Source organism: Triturus cristatus, chromosome 2_2 (genome assembly GCF_964204655.1).
Source record: "Triturus cristatus chromosome 2_2, aTriCri1.1, whole genome shotgun sequence".
Taxonomy (NCBI): Eukaryota; Metazoa; Chordata; class Amphibia; order Caudata; family Salamandridae; genus Triturus; species Triturus cristatus.
In genome coordinates this window covers 196277803-196298575 of record NC_140582.1, presented here as the reverse complement: position 1 = coordinate 196298575, position 20773 = coordinate 196277803, and the positions used below count along the sequence as shown (strand labels likewise).

Here is a 20773-nt window from a genome sequence, read left to right as displayed (position 1 = left end):
GGCTTAAGTTTCCTAGAGATGTAGAGAGGGCCTTTGTTATGCAAGGCTTTATGGACAATACAGCAGACTTTGAATTTCACACGCTTGTGGATTGGGAGCCAGTGGAGCTGGTGGAGAAGGGGAAGAGAAGGAGTTTTGAACAGAGCATTCGTGACGAGTCGCACAGCGGTGTTCTGGACCACCTGCAACCTGCTGAGAGATGAAATCACTCACCACAATTAAACAAGGCTCACACATACACCAACCCTCAGAGGAGAGATGCAATGAACTAGCCACTTTCTTTAAAAACAAAGTGGAAGACATTTATAACTCGCTACACAGCTGTCCCTGGGACAACTCTGAAGGGAAACAGGAAAGCTCTGATAGGATGGACTTACTTCCCTGCCCAGAACAACCCGGACCAACGTCACCCCCATTATTATGTTCCTTCTCAAAGTTGAGCAAAGATCGCACAGGTTTCCTCCATTCGATCCTGCCCCCCCCACATCTTACTTCAGCATGGTGATCCTATACTTCACAAAATGGCCGATCCCATCTCACTATCCCTAGATACAGGCCTAATGCCTAAAGAGTGAAAGCAAGCCATATTAAAGCCTCTGCTCAAGAAACCTCAACCTGATCCTACAGCCATGGGAAACTTCTGTCCCATTTCACTCTTACCCATTTTGGGTAAAGTTGCTGAGAAACACACCAATAGCACCATCTCCCAGTTTCTGGAGGAAAATGACATCCCGCACCAGAGTCAGATGGGGTTTCGTCTACAACACAGTACTGAGTCGGCCCTGCTAGTGATCACTGAGAAACTACAAATTATACTTGACCAAGGCAGAGCTGCCACAATTTTACTCTTGGACCGAAGCGCGGCTTTTGATACCGTGGACCACAAGATCCTAATTCAGAAGCTCAAAGAGATAGGGATTAGGAACAAAGCCAATCAATGGGTAGCCTCTTTCCTCAGTGATAGATCATTCCAGTGCATGGAATCAGGCATCCTCTCAGATATCTTCACAGCTCCCTACAGAGTACCTCAGGGTTCGTAATGAAGCCCGACCCTGTTCAACAGTTATCTGAGTCCCCTAGCATGATTCGTACAGGAATTTGACCTATCAATTGTCTCCTACACTGATGATAACCTGCTGGTGGTCTCTGTGTCAGAAGACCTGAACTCGAACCATCTGCAGCTTGTACCGTACATGGAAAAAATAGGAAAATGGATGGCTAACTGTAGGCTTAAATTGAATGACGACAAAACGGAGTTGATGTTCCTGGGCAATGGCCCTGGTCTACGGGTGGGGATCAGCTGGCCAGGGGAGTTGGAGTCCTTCCCCCACTCCTAAAACATCCATAAAAAATCTGGGGATGTGGCTAGACCAAAATCTCTCAAACAAACGAAGGGATAGAGGGCTTATAAATAATAATAATTATTATTTATTAAGGTCCAGCATACGTGCCCATCAAACAGTGAAAACAGAAAGGGTATGCAGTTCCTAGGCGTGTCGCAGGGTGTGGTAGGATAACAAAAAGGTGCCAAGGTGAAGGTGTTGAAGTACGCAGGAGAGAAGATCACTCCTTGTGGAAAGGAGACCCTCACACACCCAACAAGCGGGTGTCTTGCTTCATCATCGGGTCTTGCTCCTTATCGGGCCGGCGGTGCAATGCCCAATCAGGCACCCAAATGGGGCCTTCTTGACGGAGTACTTTTTTTCCAATGCCGATGGGTGAGGTATGTAAGAGGTTCCTGCTGCTGACTAGTGTAGGTGCGTGTGAGGTGTGAAATGAGTGAACTAAAACAGGGATAGGTGATCCACTCCAAACTATTTTAATAAAGCATGGTCACCATCCTGATTAAAACCAAAGTGAAACGCACATTCTCACCTTTAGGTGTATGAGTTAATGTGCTAAAAGGGTCAACATGTTTCTTGCCTGGTAATTTATTAATTGGCAATTCTTCAGGACCGAAAATAAGGCAACCTACACTTTTTTGGTGGTGGTCACAACCTCAATGAGGTGTCAGTGGTGACCACGCGTACAGCACCCTAAAAATGTGTGGTACCAAAAGTTAAATAACACAACCCTCATAGGCTGTGGTGAAATTGAGACCAAGGTGGGAGAGCACTAGTATTATAGTGTTGGTATATTTTGGAACGCTCCGTGATCCTAACGCCTCTCTCTCCACCGAAGTACGGTTTCCCTACTAGTGCTCTCCCACCTTGGTCTCAATATCACCACAGCCTATGAGGGTTGTGTTATTTAACTTTTGGTACCACACATTTTTACGGTGCTGTACGCGTGGTCACCACTGACACCTCCTTGAGGTTGTGACCACCACCAAAAAAGTGTAGGTAGCCTTATTTTCGGTCCTGAAGAATTGCCAATTAATAAATTACCAGGCAAGAAACATGTTGACCCTTTTAGCACATTAACTCATACACCTAAAGGGTTGTGTTATTTAACTTTTGGTACCACACATTTTTAGGGTGCTGTACGCGTGGTCACCACTGACACCTCATTGAGGTTGTGACCACCACCAAAAAAGTGTAGGTTGCCTTATTTTCGGTCCTGAAGAATTGCCAATTAATAAATTACCAGGCAAGAAACATGTTGACCCTTTTAGCACATTAACTCATACACCTAAAGGTGAGAATGTGCGTTTCACTTTGGTTTTAATCAGGATGGTGACCATGCTTTATTAAAATAGTTTGGAGTGGATCACCTATCCCTGTTTTAGTTCACTCATTTCACACCTCACACGCACCTACGCTAGTCAGCAGCAGGAACCTCTTACACACCTCACCCATCGGCATTGGAAAAAAAGATCTCCGTCAAGAAGGCCCCATTTGGGTGCCTGATCGGGCATTGCACCGCCGGCCCGATAAGGAGCAAGACCCAATGATGAAGCAAGACACCCACTTGTTGGGTGTGTGAGGGTCTCCTTTCCACAAGAAGTGATTTTCTCTCCTGCGTACTTCAACACCTTCACCTTGGCACCTTTTTGTTATCCTACCACACCCTGCGACACCCCTAGGAACTGTAGACCAAAATCTCTCCATGAAATCACAAGCAAAAAAAATATTGGCAACCTGTTTTAGTATGCTACGGATGATCCGTAAAATCACGGATCTAATCCCAGAAAAAGCTAGAAAGACAGTGGTCCAGGCTCTGGTGGTCTCGCGGCTGGACTACAGCAACTCTCTGTACCTGGGCTTTCCTAAATATGTGACAGACAGGATGCAGGTGGTCCACAATGCTGCTGCCAGAATGCTCCTGAAGATCCCCAGACACAAACCAGTGAGATCCTCTCTGAAAAAGCTGCACTGGCTACCCATTCAATCCAGAGTTAAGTTCAAAGCCCTCTGCCTCACCCACAAAGTCATGCAGGCGAGAGGCCCGGCCATGATACAATCCTTCGTATCTCCATATGTCCCTAACAGGCCCCTCAGGTCATCATCCGATTTCCTGATGAATATCCCAAAGATAAAGAGATCATTCTCACACCAGGTCCCAAAACTATGGAACTCAATGACCGCAGAACTGAGACTGGTCAAAAATGAACGGTGTTTCAGAAAAAAAGTTAAAACCTGGTTGTTCTCATGAGTCCCCACCCACTGCATGCTCCTCTCAGTAGCGCTGGGAAGCCCTTGAGTAGCCATGCACTTTATAAATCCCATAAACATAAACAGCAGGCATGAGTCAAAATGATTGTCCACAACACAATTCATGGGCAGCCAGAGCGGCTGACTCCGGAGCGCGGGGCTCACGGTTCAATCCCCGGTGGCAGTTCAGCTAAGCACCATGTGACTCTTGGCATTAGCTCATTTAATCTCCCCGATGGCCCCCAACGCTTTGAAACCTTAAAGGGTAATATGGCCGTGCTTTACAAAATATGAATATAATATGGGAGTGACCGAAGTTCTCACTTGGATGTCAGCCACAGTTATATATGCATCAAAAGGTTAATCCCAGACCCCCAGCCCTACTCTTTATGATTCTCTTACCAGCCCCATCTTCCTTACTGAGAGGTGTCCAGGCCCTTTCCTTGTGATCTATCACTGAATCAAAGAGCAGTATTTTGAAAATGATAGGGAGTCTCTTCTATTTCTTCAGTGTGTCCCCACCCATCTCACAGTAATGCAGCAATCCACAAATGTGTCTTGGGGGGATTCCTCTCCTCCTCTCATCTTTACCAGGCAGCCTTGGCTTTCCAAAATGGAACCCAGGGTCCTTCATACAATGTACCATTGCCGGCACACTCACTCATTGTACATTCACAGCACTCTTTCCGTTCAGCATTAGGACCTCTATGCATTGTGCCCTCACATATACACATGCATTCAGCACACGACTAGTCCATGCGCACTGTTCAGCATTGAAACTTTCCTATATTTAACCATTGTGAGCTCTTTACAAACATAAACTGCCAGCACGCACACTCACCATGTGTGCGTTGCACAACTCTTCACCTTTTATGTATTGTACTTCATGCTAGCACACATACGCCCACCACATACTGTATCCTCACATGCACTGCGCAGCACTAAATCTCCCATGTAATGTATGCCTCTCTGGCATATATTCACCCAATACATGTACTAACCACACATGCACTGCACAGTACTACTCTTCCCAGGCACACATACAACCAACGCAGGGTCACTTCTCCTGTGCTATGCAGCACTCCACATCTAGCTGATGTAGGCCACGGTTAAGCAGAAAAACTTTTACGGAGGTGAGTGAGCCTGTAGGCCTCACTCCAGTGACTCAGGGTGAAAAGGTCCTATTCACTACTACTGATCACTACACGGTATGCTGCTTAACTCCTGGTGAAGTCGGTAGTCTTCCACCACTGTGAGGGTAGCTCTTTGGGCACCTCTCCTGGTCCAACAAGACTGCAATGTGTGAGACAGGCCAATGCCATGGTGCACACGCATGATCCATGTTCACCTATGACAAAAAAAATCAGCATAAGGGATCCAGAAAACAGTACAGTTGGGCATCCAGGGCTGAGTAGAAATCTTTACCATGCAGATGACTTTCCTGTCCAAACACTCTCTTTTGCACATGATCCTTCTCAAATACCACAATCAGTTTTATATCCACTACTGGGCACTATTACTCTTTCACCTGTGCTCCATTTGTTCAATTGGTTCATTTACTTCTCAGGGAAGGGGTAGCAGCATGTTCCTCGCTAACAAAGAACGTGCAATATTGTCTGGCGGTTTTTCTCCAGTGAATTGACATAAATAAACTTTAGCCAGGGCACCCTTTCTCAAAGAGAGCACCAGAGCAAAAGTAACCTTTCTGCACATAGAAATATAACTTGGCATGACAAGGGTGGCATAGGCCAAAATACAAGCACGAGAAATAGGTCCCACTCCCACCTGATTGGGTATTAAAAGACAACAATAACTGGGGTGTATTGTAGCACTTACACCTCTGCAGTCCCACAGCACTTTCTGCAGCAATAATAAGTATGACCTTGCCATGTGCTTCCTCCCCTGATAACCCTGTCTTCCCTAATCTGTTGTGTTACTTTCTTTGGAGTGCTTCTTTCCCCTCCATGACTCTTTCCTCTGCTCTGCTAGGTTCACCCTCCTCTGTCCTCTCTCTTTCTCTATACTCCTTCCTTCAATGTAAGACCTGGCCTCAGCTTTGAAAAGGCCCATTATGTTGGAGGTATCTCCCAGAGGGCCGCAGAGGCGGAGCTTGTAGAACAATATACAACCATGCTCAAGGAAGGGGAGGAGGCACAAATGCAAGAAGGTTTGGCTCATTTTAGGCTAAGAGTTCTAGGGGATTTTCGGCTGAGTCAAAGCCTGGCATCTGACACAAGGCTTCAGCAGCAGCTCTCCTGTGTGCAGCCCAATACATGCATGGTGTTGAGGTGTGTTATTGCCAGAAACTTTTGAAAAATACTTTAAAACCTGTAAAACGTAACTCACCAAAAACGTTGTTTTATACAGGATTGCTGGACGGCTGTTTGGGAGTGGGGAAGATTAAATTTATTCTTAGTTTTAAAAAAAAAAATTATTGTTGCAGTCTATTATGTGAGTATCGCTAAACACCACCACATGTTAGCACGGGCGGAGGAGCGTCACTCCACTGCCCAAGGCCAGCAGATGATAAATAAAATGATAATAACACAATGTTATTATCATTTTATTTATCTCTGTCGAAGCCGTGCAATGAGTATAGGGTGGGACAGGGCTGGGCATGACAGGGAGGAGGACTAGTGTGCACTTATAAGTGCGTATTTCAGTTTGGCTGGCCTTCCTAGGCTTGCCAAACAGACATGAACACTTATGTTTCTCCAACCCAGCTGTCTTGCACAGCCAGGTTGGAGAAAAGCCACCGGCTTCGCGGCACTGTCTGAGCATCAAACGAGGCCGCCGCTCAGACCAATCCTGGTGCTGCTGTCATGCTAGGTATAGCATAAAAGCAGCTTCTAGATTGGGTGGAAAGCCTGTGCTTTGAGGCTGATCCCCTTCAGGTTTGGACGAGAGGAGCAGCGTCAGCTGGAGCTGAGTAGCAGGTAAGTCTCTTTAAAATTTGATTTCCCAACCCCCCAATCACCCCCCGGCCGCCCTAGCACTTAGATACGAATCCGCCGCCACTGCACACTAGCCAAGCGCTTCTGTCTTAAACTGGAGCTTCCTGGCTTCTTCTTGTAGTCTGAATAATCTCCTCCAAGTAGTAGATGTAGGTCAATTAATGTCAATAGATCCTCATGAGCGAAATCTACTCAAACATATTCAGGCTATTTATTAATTTTTCATTGCTTAACTTTTAAGCCTCTGGCTCAGTGTGACTAAATTAGTTGTCATATGACCTAATGGCCAATGGAGCATCTCAGGGATGTTGGAAAATTAATATCAGGAGCCTAGGAGGAATGGCACTGCAAGGGGCCCCATGGAAAGATGTTGGTCTACAGAGGTGTAGCAAGGACGACAGGAGTGTTGGTCAAGCAACTAAAATGTCTCCTTTGAATGTTGTTGGGGCAGTAAAATACAATAACACCAATCATTGGGATTTAGTGGGCCATTCTGGGCCCTAGTGCCACTGCACCTGCTGCACCAATGTTAGTTATGCTCTAGTGGTCTGCTCTAAACCAAACATCTTCAGACACAGACTCATTATGTGCTGGAATCTTCCTGAGCAGCACTCTTAGAACCCCAAGGCATACTGCCCTCCCAGCCTATACCCTCCAGGTTCCACATCTTCCTTTGCCCACTTGCTAAGTACCTGAGTCAGTCGAAGCCAGGGCCCCTCCTTCTGGAGGTCACTGCCCTTGGAGGACCAGTCTGCAGAAGATCAAGGGAAATCCTCCAGCGGCCCCCAACAAGTCCATCCCTCTGCTGTCCCACAGAGGGTGTTTCACTGGCCCTGGAGAAGCAAATCCTGGTCCTTGGGTGCCAGCTGGAATCCAGCAGTCCTGGAGTCCATCACTACAGAGTCTGGGGCCTTCTTTCTTCCAGCTAGGCATTTCTCCAGTGTCGCTTCTCTAGGACCATACTGTTCTCAAAAAAGTCTCTCCCATCCTAGATGGTGCCATCAAGTGGCCTCTTGAAAGACCTAAGTATTGTCCCTAACTGTCACAGCTGTCTAGTACCCTCCCTCAAAACTTCAAAGGGAACCCCCTCCTGTGGCTGGCTCAAGAGGTTTTTCTACCCTCATTTGTTCCTGTGGGGTTGCGCCTTACCAGGCCAGGAGCAGTGTGAAAAGTAGTTAGCACATCTATGCACCCAAAATCTGGAACAGTATCGCAATATCATTCAGGACCGCCCCAGTGCTGTTTCAATTTAGGAAAAGGCTGACGACTCACCTCTCTAAAGAACACTACATCACACTGCATTAACTATCCACAACCCAGGTTCCTCTCCTCTTACTCATTGAAGTTATGTTTGTCTTTGACCAAGTAGAGCCCTCTGGCTGCCTTTTGGTTAGTTTTGTGCTAGATAAGTACCATATACATACATATGTACATGCATACTCAAACACACACATACCTCCATATTTTGGTCCCACCCTCTCCTTTCCCAGGAGTATGCTTAGTTACTGGATAATGGCTCTATTGTTTGAGGTGCAAGAGAAATGTGTCATGTAACGATTCCAGGATCTTACCACCTTCACACGAAGAAGGAACTATATTCTTAGCCTTACACCAGGAAAATGTATTTGATACAATTTTAAAGCCGTTTATTTTCTGGAATTTTGGATAGATATAGTATTATCAGGTGAACAGCCTAAATATTCTAACCTGTGCCTCTCAATTTCAAAACCAGTAGAGAAAACTCAGAGTACTCTCTGGTAGGAAGGGAAATCTCAGAAAAGGAGGTACCACAGGAAGGATTCAGAGTGGCTGCTCTGCCATCTGTAAAAGCATTGGAAACCGTAGTTGACGAAACCAGTATGGTGCCACAAGAAGAACTTCCACTTGATCAACTTTGATCATCGCTAAGACCCTGGGAGCAAATGGGGGAAAAGCTAAAGTAATTTCTTGGGCCACCGGAAGTTCAAAGCATCCACTCTCCAGGTTTTCTGACATGGCTGGAGAGAAGAGAAGTTGGGAAGAAGGGAGTCCTTTGGAGACCAGATCTTATCCTAAAAGGCAGACACTGGTGCTCAGGTCTGGCAAAAACGATGTTCGGAACGAGGGATTGTCCCGGGACAGCTTCTCTGCTTGAAATACAATATCGCCTTGTATTTTATTGGCTTGAAGACTGATGTATTATACTATATACCAAATCTAAAGTAAATTGTTCTTTGTTGCTATGATTATTCAATAAGCCTTGAGAAAGCCTTGGTCAGATAGACGAAGAAGGGCGAAACACGTGTCGGATGTTTGCTCATTCAAAGTACAAAACATATCAAAAATAAGGATTCAACCAATAAAGACTCTTTTCAAGAGAACACAAGAAAATTGCTTTCTTCTAAATAAACATTAGAACCCAATAGGACACTTCCTGGGAGATTTAATTTCAATCAAGGAGGAGATAACGCTCAAACTCTCTTTGTACATTAAATGAGCAGAACCAATTTCTCACACTTATCAAAACAACCACTCACACAAACTCACACACCAATAACAAAGCAGTTTAAAAAATAAAATAGTTTGAACGCTCAGCTTTACCAATGCTTGTTTGGCTTGCAGGGAGCCATGGCTTTCTTTTGCCAAATGATGTAAACATCATGTGCATGAAATGAGCCTGTTTGAATGTCAGCAGTTGCAACTGTTGAAGTGATAATTGATACTCTGCCCGTGAGCACATTCAGTTCTCTGATCAGCACCTGCCAAACTGAAGCCTTTGGGCAGGCAGAGAGGAGAAAATTAAAAATGCAAATTATGTAATATGAAGGCTTTTTATAGGTTGGGGCTCTTAATAATCTCATTGGCAAGGTGGCTTCGTGAGTTGTGTTCCCAGCAGGTCACAAGTTTGGATCCCGATGTGCAGGTCAGCCTTTATTTTTCTGATTTTGACATGCTGAATATTATTAAATTGGGTGACATGACACATTTTAATTACAGGGCTGCTAAAGGACAACTTGTGCAGTACTAAGCTCTATACAGCCTCGGCAGGATGGCTCAGTGAGCTGAGTGCTTTTCCCTGGTGTATGGAATGGTGTGTAGGTCACACACTTGAATCCTGGTAGGGTCTACTCAGCTTTCCATCGGTGTGATGTTGTTAAATTGGATACACTAATTAAATAAATCGATAGAAAACAAATTAAGTCATTTTTATTGTGCTGCAGGAATGGACACCAGCTCCTAAAACAACAATTCTATTGATCGCAATGATGCAACAGTCGAAAAGCAATTTGTTATGTATGGCTTTCATAGGAAGCCGCTATCGTTTACACCAGATTCTAAATCTGGTAACTCACTGCTATGACATAGCGGTAGTTGATACCAAAAATTGTTACCCACTGTAGCAATGTCATAAAGGCCTTCCAGGCCAGGCTGTTAGGATTCCCTGTGAGCCTGTCAGGGCAGCATTGCTTTGACTAGAAGCAGAAACAGCTGCATGAGAGGGAAAAAAGATAGGGGAGGAGGCGTGTTGGAAATGGCCCTTTCTGCAGAGTTATTCCCAAACTTTTTGCTTCTTCCTCCTATTTTTTTCCTGACCTGTGTTTGTTGGATATAGAACTCTGTAAACTTTACCACTGCTGATCAGTGCTAAGGAGCATATGCTCTCTGTGTAAATTGGTATTGTGATTGGTTCTCCTTGATTGGCATATTAGATTTACCAGCAGGTCCCTAGTAAAGTGCACCAAGTGTGCCAGGGCTGGTAAATCAAATGCTACTAGTGGGCCTGCAGCACTGATTGTGCCACCCACATGAGTAGCCCTGAAAGGATCTCTCAGGCTTGCCACTGCAGTGCCTGTTAGCAGGTTGTTATCTGCCATCTCGACTTGGCAAGTGCACCCACTTGCCATGCCCTACCCTTTCCTTTTCTTTCACAGAGGACACCCCTATGGTAGGCCCAAGGTATCCCCGTGTGCAGGGTGCAGTGTATGTGAAAGGTAGGACATGTACTGGTGTGTGTAACATGTCCTGACAGTGAAATACTTCCAATTTCGTTTTTCACTATTGAAAGGCTATCTTGCCCCATAGGACAGAATGGGGAATGCTTTGTAACATTTTACAAGCATGTCTTCCCATAGGGATAAGAATTTAGGATTTAATAACACATCTTTTAGTAAAGATGGTTTTGAAATTGTGTGTTTGAAAATAGCACTTTAATAAAGCGGCTACTTTCTTGTTCAACCATCTTGTGTACCTCTGCCTGTTTGTGGATTGACTGTCTGGTTTCAGTGTGACAGAGACAGAGGTGCATTCCCTGTAGACAGCCTTGTGGGGTTGAGGTGTACCTGCCCTTCCTGGCTGACTTAGCCCTGAGCTGAATTGACCCTGGCTGCATATAGAGTGGTGGGAGGAGATTTACCTTGCAACTGAATGGAGCCTGTCTCCCTTGCACAATGCTATGTCCACCTCCTGTGGTCATGCTGCACCAGTGAAGGCCGAACTGGTTTTAACTGGGCTCAGAGCCCCCTGCACAAAGAAAACAAAGACATTTTGGGGCATAAGTATTAGACCTAAAACCCCTGAATTTTAGACTACTTCTGGAATCAAGAGGAACCTTTGCCAAGGAGAAGAGCTGGAGAGACTGAGGAGAAGTACTGCCCTTGCTGTGTGTGTGGGGTTGGCCTGCAGTTGCTGTTTCTGCTAGGAGAAAGACTTTGCTGTGTGCTGTGTGCCCTGCTTGAGAAAAGTCTCCAAGGGCTTGAGAAGAGCTTGCCTCCTGTTTTGAAGTCTCAGGGACAAAAATACTTCACCCCCCCCCCCCCCCCCAGCTCCCCTGAACTTCCTTGCTGGGAGTTCTGACCTGCCAAGAGGTGCCTGTAACTGTGTTAGGCCTCTGGGGGTTGTTCCTGCTGTTGGGAGCTGTAAGAAACCTAAGAGAAGTAAGAAAACCTGTTTCCGACTCCGTCAGCGATGCCGCTGTGATGCCGCGACGTGCACCGGGGCCTGGAGGACCGCTCGTGAAGTGAGTGACGCATCGCCTAGCCTGCTCTGCAGCTCCGACGCCCTTCAACGCCTGCTGACGCCTACAGTTATCGGCCGTGCCTGATGCCAGAGCTCGCACTGACTCCATCATCGTCAGCGACTGCACCCTGTTATCACGGAGCTAATAACCGCCAAGGGTGACTTCAGGGAGCTGGCCTCGACATCGACACCGAAGCCTCACTTCCTCAACACTGTGCATCATCACAAACTTCATTTCCAAGGTCCTGTTTGTTTGGGGATCTGTGTGACTCTGTGCCCAATGCTGCGATCCTCGCGGTCTGCGCCATACTTTGGATTTATTGTTGTCACGACATCGCAATAGCCCCAGTTGGTGCTATTTGGTTTCTACAAGCTTTATTTTTGCAATAACCTTTCTAAAGTCATATTTTAAACTATGTCTTTTAGATTTTTGTCGTTTTGGTCTTGTTTAGTTTAGATAAAGATATTTTATTTTTCTAAACTGGTGTGGTTTCCATTTGTGGTGTTTTCACTTTGTTACTGTGAGTGTTGGTACAAATACTTTACACATTGCCTTTGGGATAAGCCTGTCTGCTCGTGCCAAGCTACCAAGGGGGTGAGGAGGGGTTATCTGAAGTGTGTATCCACCTTACCCTGACTAGAAGCAATGGTCCCTAATTTAACAAATGTACCTACCTCTGCCAACTGGAGACCCCCATTTCTAACATGGTGGGATTGGTTAAAGTTTACAAGTAAGGTATTTTTTCACATTTGAGTCAGAGACGATGTTATGTATGGCTCCTCCATTACTCCTCTGTTCCTGCGTAGCAGTTAAAAGTAGGGGCAGATGATTTTTGGGGTTATATATAACTTAAAATTGTAGATGGGTAAAAAGTGAATTACGAGTATGTTTTTCACCTCGGGGTCTTGAGTGACACCCAGGCGCGCAACACCCATTGGGCTCACTGGGCTTCAGCCCCCCCCCCCGTCGTGTGTGACAGCCCGCTGAGACAGCCTCGCGGGCTGGTGTCCGTCTAATTGCAGCCGCACCAGAGTACTTCACGGGTATTTAAAAGACCATTTACTCGCTAATGAGGCTTTTGTTGTGTTTTCACCCCTTCTTACAGCCACTCTGCCTATGGCTGGAAGACTTAGCCCCCCCCCCCCCCCCCGAAATCTTGTTCAGCCCCCCCCCCCCCCCCCGAAATGTGGCTCTAGTTGCCCGCCTGGTGACACCATAGACAACTCAAGCTTAGCTCTGGTTGTCTATATGATGTCATCCAGGACCCCACTGTGAAAAACATCTCCGTAATTCACTGTTGCCCATCTAAAAGTCTATATACTAGTGAAGTGCAGCTGTTATTGGTGGAGGAGTGAGTGCGTATGTGTGTGTCTGCATGCAGGTGTGCCTGAGTGCCCGCGTGCGCATCACCTAATAAAATGTACGACCTTGTCTTTTCCAGAAGGAGGCCTATGCTACTTCTAAGTACAAAGGAGTGCACTTCGGCAACCTCACAGCGAAGCGCTTAGAATACCAGAAGCAGGAAGGACCAGGCCCCGGAGCGTATGACGTCACCCAGTAAGTGGTCTCACAGCACTTCCATTGTTTTGCTCGGCTTTTAATTCCCAGAAAGTTAGTTTAACGCCTTCCGATTAAATCCAATGATTCCATAATTAGATAATGTCTTGAGTGATAAAACAAACTGAGCGGAAGCATTGATGGTTATTTATCGGATGGCATTTAACACGAGCAATTTTCACCGTGATGTGAGTTACAATCGACCATTTAACTGCCAGGATTTTTCAGCGGCAACTGTCAAAATATGTCATTTTATGATGCGTAATGAGGAATATAGCCTTCATAAAGAGCTGCAGAGGGAGAGGGAGCCAGAAAATTCATTAGTGAAGTCAAGTCAGCACTAACTTGAGGCGAGAAGTAAGGGTTAGCGCACCGGGTCAAACCTGCGAGGAGAATCTACAATATCTTCTGTGAAAGAACTCAGCGCTCATATTTTCACTGTATCAAATATATTTAATGCGTATACAAATTCATCATTTTGCTTTATTTGTTCCTAAGAGACTGTTATAGGTTGTCGAAAAGAAAGCGTCCTTGTTCTACAAAACACAAATATAACTTGATTTGAATATAGCGCTTCTGCTGATTCTAACAAGCACTGTAAATAACAGACGTGTAAATAAAGAAGTGGTGATGCTGTGGCCTCGGGGTCAGGTGAGAGGAAATGGGCAGGGTTTCAACTGCAGAAATATTCTTCTAGACTGGAGGGATCTCAGTGGGTTTAAGCACGTGCTGCAGGGCCGTCTCTGGCATACGCACAGCGGGGCATATTTACAAGTCCCTATCGCCATGGGAACGTCACTTTTTGCGACATTTCTGTTGTGATCGGGCTTAGCCTTATTTACAAGGCAGCGTTAAGCCACTTAACGTGACTTACTGCTGCCTTGTAAATGAGGCCCCCTTTCACGCTATGCATAGTGTGAAAGGTGTGGGCAGTGGGAGTTGCGGTGGCTGTTCCACTGCAACACCCATTGATTTGGACGCTGCCTCCTATTTACAAAGGGAGTGTAAATAGGAGGCAGCTCCAAAATTGAGACCAGGGAAAACCTGGTCTTAACTTGACGAAACGAGGAGAAATGCTTTATTTCTCTTCGTTTCTGCTTTTTTCCATGTGTGCTGCCTTGTACAGCACACATGGAAAAAGCAAAACGCCTTGGATTATTTATTTTCAGGAAGGTGACCCTTCCTGCACATAAACAATCCTTAAAGATAAGAACATCTGTGCTGCATTAAGTAGCACACATAGAAGTGACAAAATGGCATTTCAAGATTGTTTATGTGCAGGAAGGGGGACCTTCCTGTACATAAACAATCTTTCCCTGCACGCAGACACCATAGTTGCACTATGGTGCAAGGGTGCCTGTGTTGGTGCTACACGGCTAAGTGTAGCACCAGCACAGGGGGAAACGCAAGGCTGCACCATATCCTTGTAAATACGGTGCAGCCTTGCTTTTCTGAAGTGGCGGAGTGAGGCGTTAAGCCATGACGGCTAATGCCGCACTCCACCACTTCTTTGTAAATATCCCCCAGCATGTCTCCTTTCTGCATCTGCTCCGTCATGAAACAGCACAATGTCCAGTCATCAGGTGAATAAAACTGCTCTCCCTGTCCCCCACTTCTTGCTCGCACCCATCTTGCTTCCCTTTAATATTATACTGCTCCCCTTCTGCCATCCGTTACTACTATTGGTACTCTTTAGATTCACCTCAGAAGGATGAACGTCTCGGCCATGGGTCTCCAAACTGGAGGGCCACAAGTGATTGGTGGGGGGCAGGCTCTAGTCAAAAGAAGCATTATGCTTATAACAGTTCTTTGTTTTCAGCAGACAAAAACATGAGCAGCAGTAACCCATTATGTAATGGGCCATCACTAACATCTTTTGTCATTTATATCCTGGCTTGGAGAAGGTGTCAAAAAGGGACGGGACTTCAAAAAAGTTTCAAAACGCCTGCCCTTTCTTTAATATTCACACTGTGGATACTTTTTACCTTATACTTCAATCTGCCCAGCATAGTATGTTTGGTAATCGTGTATTTGATTGCATTTTTAAAACAGTAACAGAACTTATCTGCAATGTTGAAATAAGTCTATATATATTTTAACATTGCCAGTATATTAGAATAATTGTGAACATGTTTGAAGGGGGGCCGATGAACTTTTTTTTGTTGCAATGGGGGAAGAGGTGGGGGTGGTGGAGAGTGCATCACCAAAAGTTTTAAGACCACTGGTCTAGGCTAAGCTCCACTGTCAGTCGAGGTGCCATCTTAACAACGAGCTACTTTATCAGTGCAAACAGTTGTATACGTAGTTCACATGCTGGTCATGTGGATTCTAAAGTACCGACTTTACATCTGAATTACCCTAATGGCAAGAATTCACCACAGTATATTTTTGAATATTTTCACGCGATATCTGCAGCCAAAGAGTCCTAACAGTGCTACACCGGGGGGCAGAAAAGTGTGTCACATATGCTTAACAGTACTATACAATGCTTCAAAGAAAAACAGAAAAGAAACACTGACGTAGGTAACCTTTTAATATTGTACGCATTTGTATCCGTCATTTCTTGTGAAACGTTTTCTTTCAGAGTTTAGGCACAAATGTTTCTGCCTCTTAATTACAGTGCAGTGCAGAGTGGGCCTGAAGTTCGAGGGGCCTATTTACATGCCCCTTGCGTCACCGGTGCGTCACTTTTAACATGGGAAAAAGTGACGTACCAGCGGCGCGAGGGGCTTGTAAATAAGCCTCCGTGTCTTTGCTTCGATAACGGCTGTGCAAATTGCGTCACGGAAGAGGTGTGAGCAAGGGGTTGCTATTCATTCCCGAGCTGCAACACTGACTGGCATGCAGATCAAGAAGGTAGGGTCGGTGCTGGGAGGTGGTGAGGATGTTCTAGCAGCTTCCAAGTCCTCACGGCTTTCCTTCGGGCTCCAGGCCTCACTGGCGAAGTGTACTGTTAAATGGCGCCCAGGAACGATTTTCAGATGTGAGGAAAGCGAGGAACGGTTCTGCTTTAAGATAAAAGGTAAAGGAACTTCGGTGCCGATAGTTCCTGCCCACTTCGACCTCTGGTTACTATTACCCAATTCACGCACGGTACTCACATTGCTAAACTTAGACGCTCCGAAGACCGAGTCAGCATTGACAGAATTTGAGCCCAACATATGCGGTGATTCCCATTTATCAGAAGTGAGTGTTTTACTCCACGAGCCTTGCTGCCAGCAGGAGACGCTTATTCACAAAAGGTGAACACTTACACTACAGCTGTGGGAGCATTTTGCCCTGTCTGTGATTATGTTATGTCATGTTGAGGGCATTTGTATTTGTCATTCACTCATGCTAATGTATGGCCCCAAAGCTCTTTCAGCATCTCTGAACCCTTGACGGTGCTCGGGTTCTTGTTGCCTGTTCATAAACTAGTTGGTAGTGTTACTTACTGTGTAGAAAGCAAACACAAGGAGATCATGGATGGAGGGCTAAAACTTTCCAGACACTCACCCCCAGTCACAGATCTGGGTTGAATCAATCATCGTTCTTTAGCTCACTTCGCCACCCCAGTTCAGACCCAGCTATATGCAAATCAGTCTTGACCCTGTGCCTCATGGGAACAGTCCAGCACTAACTGCCAAGCCAGATCTTCACTGGACCATAAACAAGCATCCAGGGACCAGTTTCAGGGTAACACCCCTCATCAGCCAGGCTAGCTTGAATCCAGTGGCAAAGTGAGCAAGGGACCCACTTCTGGGCATACCCTGCCAACGTAGGGCAAACAAAGCAAACACAAGGGGATGATGGACGGAGCGCTGAAACTTTTCAGTCACTCACCCCCAGTCACAGATCTGCGTTGAATCCATCATCGTTCTATAGCTCATTTCGCCACCCCAGTTCAGATCCTGCCATTCGGAAATCATTCATAGGGCCGCAGTATATGGGTATGTCCATGGGTTTTAAAAAATTGTTATAAAGAAGGTACCACCATTGACACTCTCAATGGTTCCTTGCTTTTTCCCTGCCAGCCCAGAATAGGGGCTTGATTATATTATATGTGAGCGACTGTTCTTAATTAAAGGGATTCCTCACATTGCTCTTTGTATGAACTATTGAAAATAGGGGCTTCAATGATAAAGTTACGCATCTGGGGCCAAATGTACGAACATTCACTTTAGCGAGTCACAAATTACGTCGAATTGCAACTTGCAATTTGCGACTCACTAAAGTGAATGTTCAACAGTGTCTCAGACACTGTTTGCGATTCCCAATGGGGTCGCAAATTGCATGCCTCATCAATATTCATAAGGCAAGAGCAATTTGCAACCCCATTGGGAATGGCTAGCACTCCCAGGGACGGTGGCCTGCTGGGGTCAGCAGACCACCATGTCTGTGACTGTTTTTTAAATAAAGCATATATTTTTTTTAATGCAGCCCTTTTTCCTTAAAGGAAAACGGGATGCATTTAAAAAAGAAAAATGAAACTTTTCAGTTTCATTTTTTAAGGGCAGTCTGTAGTCCCTGGGATCACTGCTTGCTCTTAAAAATATTTTTCGCAAACACTCACAAAGGGGAAGGGTCCCCTGGGGACCTGATCCCATTTGCGAGTGGTTTACCACCTACTTGAAGTAGGTGGTAAACTGCAAATGTTTTGCAACCGCAAATGCGGTCGCAAAACAATGCTACATGCCATTTGGACTTGCTATTAGGAAGGGGCGCCCTTGGCACGCCCCTTCCTTATAGCGAGTCGCAAACGCTATTTTGCGAGTCAGTGACTTGTAAAATAGCGTTTGTACATACCACCACAGTTTTTTGCGATCGCAAATGGGTTGATTTCCCTTTTGCGACTGCAGAAAATGGTCGTACAGCTGGCCCCTTTTCCTTTAAAAAAAAGCATGACCACCTATTTGTATCAATTCACTCTCTTTCTTCCAACACTTTTATTTTCACAGGATGAAATACAAGACACATTGTGATCGGATAACGCTGGGACCTTGTAAGTACCCAATACAAACACCCTTGCCTTGCATTCCCTAGCAAGTGTGCAAGCACAAAATAAATCTGGTCCTAAAGAAAGCCCAGTTGACCCATTTGGGCTATTAATGGAGGCTGAAACATGTAGACCACACCCAGGATGACTATATTGAGGATACATAAGACCAACTAACTATCCCATATATATCCACCACTTTTTTTAACATTGACTGGGAACCCCAAATAAACATATACATTTAAATACTTTGGATCACAGGGATTCCCGAGTCAATTTTAATTCATTATGTCACAATCTCTGGATCACCCAAAAACAACCAGCTCTGCTGTAATCAGGCGTTGCAGGACACTCTGGGGGCATTCGGCAACCAGGGTGGGAACCCAATGATGAAGCATTTCACCTACTAGGTAGGTGAGTGAGGGTTCTTTTTAAACACACTGTGGGTTCCAAGTCTCTAAAAAACGTAAAAAGAGACAGAAGGAGTACACTTGAGTAACCAAAACAAAATTAGATGGAGGATCCATTCTAACTTTGTCTTTTTGTTCCATCGGACTAGGAAGATGAACGGGTCACGACTTCTCCCTCTCTTTATGTTTACAATACACACAACAATGACCAAGCTGTAAAGTGCTGGGGAAGGAAGCATCCTGAATTGCCATGACTTTAAATATCTCGCTAACTAAGTACCCCTTTATCTTGGAGTTCCTCGTCAAATAGGATAAGGTTAGCACCAGGAAAAATCGATAAGAGCGGAGAGAGGGAAGTGTCAGAAAAGAAGCATCTGCCACTGGAAGGCCAGTGGGGCTGAATCCGAGTCAGTGAAAGATCAGAAAGGCAGGCCAGCGCCACTGAAAGGCCAGTGTGGCATGCAGCCTCTCTACAACCAACAATGCTTTTGGGTGTAGGGAAGAGTCACTTATATCATATGTATAGCAGTAAGGCAAGTCGTGCCTTTGGAAGGTCACTGGACAGAGCCAGTCAGATGCCATGCATCAGAAAGGCTTGTGGAGCTGGGGAACAGTGTGTCTCAAGTCAGCAGCTAGGCAGGTCCCTGCAGCGAAGCAGTGGTGCTGGAGAGAGTCAGTCACATGAGAGGTAGACATAATGGTGGCTCTGCATGGCTAGTGGGCAGTGATAGGATAAGTCACACGTTAGGCAAATAAACAGAGGAAAAAGGTGAAAGCCTCCATTGTTTTCCTTCCACAATGTGGAGGGCATGATAGGGTAATAGAATGACTTGCTTTCTATCTATTCTGCTTTATAGGATTGTTGAGGGTACATTTATATTCAGAATGGAGGATGTGCTAGTGTCTTCCAGTGTGGTTAGCTCACCCTCTGGTAATGTTGCTGTTGGGTCAAGTGTTTCTGCAGCTGAACATGCATTTAACTGTGCAGTCAGTCTAATGCAAGGGGGATTCAGAGAGCTACTATATGCTGCTAGTGTGACAGGAAGGGAGACTCAGCGATGCCAGGGTAAAAAATGCATGAGAGGAGAGGTATGTGGGTAGGATGGGACATAAATGACCAGGGCCACCATTAGAGAGCAAAAGGCTGCTTTATTAGGACAGCATACAGCTAGGCCTCTTTATTAGGACAGGATACAGCTAGATATTAGCATTACAATACAAAGTCAATCCCCACCTCTCACATTTCGAAACCTAAACCCCCACTCTTAAGCCCACAAATATGAACTCATTCAATCAAACAACCCCATTATCTACTACCAACCAACTTTCTCTCCAACCACCGCCCTTTCAAACATGACCCAAGCATTATCTTCCATGTGTAAAATCTTCAAATTGTCCCCTCGGAGACAACCCAAGCCTTCCGGCTTATGGCCTCAACCTTGTGCTTTCCTGCTAACCAGGAAAACAGGGATTAGGGGATTTCCTGCTCCCTCAAAAACTGTGGAGTGCTGTTGCTCCAATAGCCTACTCCCCTCTTGCCACATCCGCTCATGGGCTGTCACTCTATCAGCCGTACCTTACTGCTCATGGGCTGTCACTCTAACAGCCGTACCATACCATGTTTTCAGCGCCATAAACTGACTACCATTTTCTTATCCACCATGTTCCATATCTTTGGCAAATAATATTATTACCTAAAAAAGAAAGGTGTACCTCATCTTGCTGAAACAGAGAAAAATCACCTTGTACTGTGCTGTTGTGCTGCAACAAACCTATCCTCTTCCCAACACAAAACTGTTGTTTCTCCCTATTCACTCCACAAATGGTCTTTTCCACAGCGTTTTGCCTTAATTTCCTGACCATGCACTGTGCGAAAGTGCCCTCTTTCTTACATGGGATGCCCCCACATTTTGCTGAATTGTTGATGTTCTTTGACTGAGTGTGCCGGGGCTCCTGCTAATCAGGTATCCAGGGTCTATGTTCCTTCTCTAAAAACTGCATTGAAGCCTAAACCCAATTGGCATCTCTGGCCACCACATGTCAGCCCCTGGTAAATGGTGCCACAGGTACCCAGGGCACTGTGACCAGAGAAGGCGTCCAAGGGGTGCAGCACTTATTGTGCCACCCTCAGAGGCCCTGTACCCTGACACTCACACACTGCCTTTGCAGACTGGTTGCCTTGGTGCAGAACAAAGTGAAGAGTTGACATGGCACACATCCTTGTACGCCGTCCCCACAAACCACTGCCCTGGCATACATCAGCTACCCCTCTAGCTGGGTGCCCTATG

At 45.7% G+C, this 20773-nt stretch overlaps 1 protein-coding gene across 1 annotated transcript in view; it reads left to right on the top strand.

Moving 5' to 3' along the window:
* STPG2 (sperm tail PG-rich repeat containing 2) overlaps nucleotides 1-20773 on the top strand; it is a 2141360-nt gene that overhangs the window by 314255 nt on the left and 1806332 nt on the right. The window contains exon 5 of the mRNA XM_085641159.1: nucleotides 12985-13100. Coding sequence (XP_085497285.1) covers nucleotides 12985-13100 — 116 coding nt within the window. The remainder of the gene's footprint in view (nucleotides 1-12984; nucleotides 13101-20773) is intronic.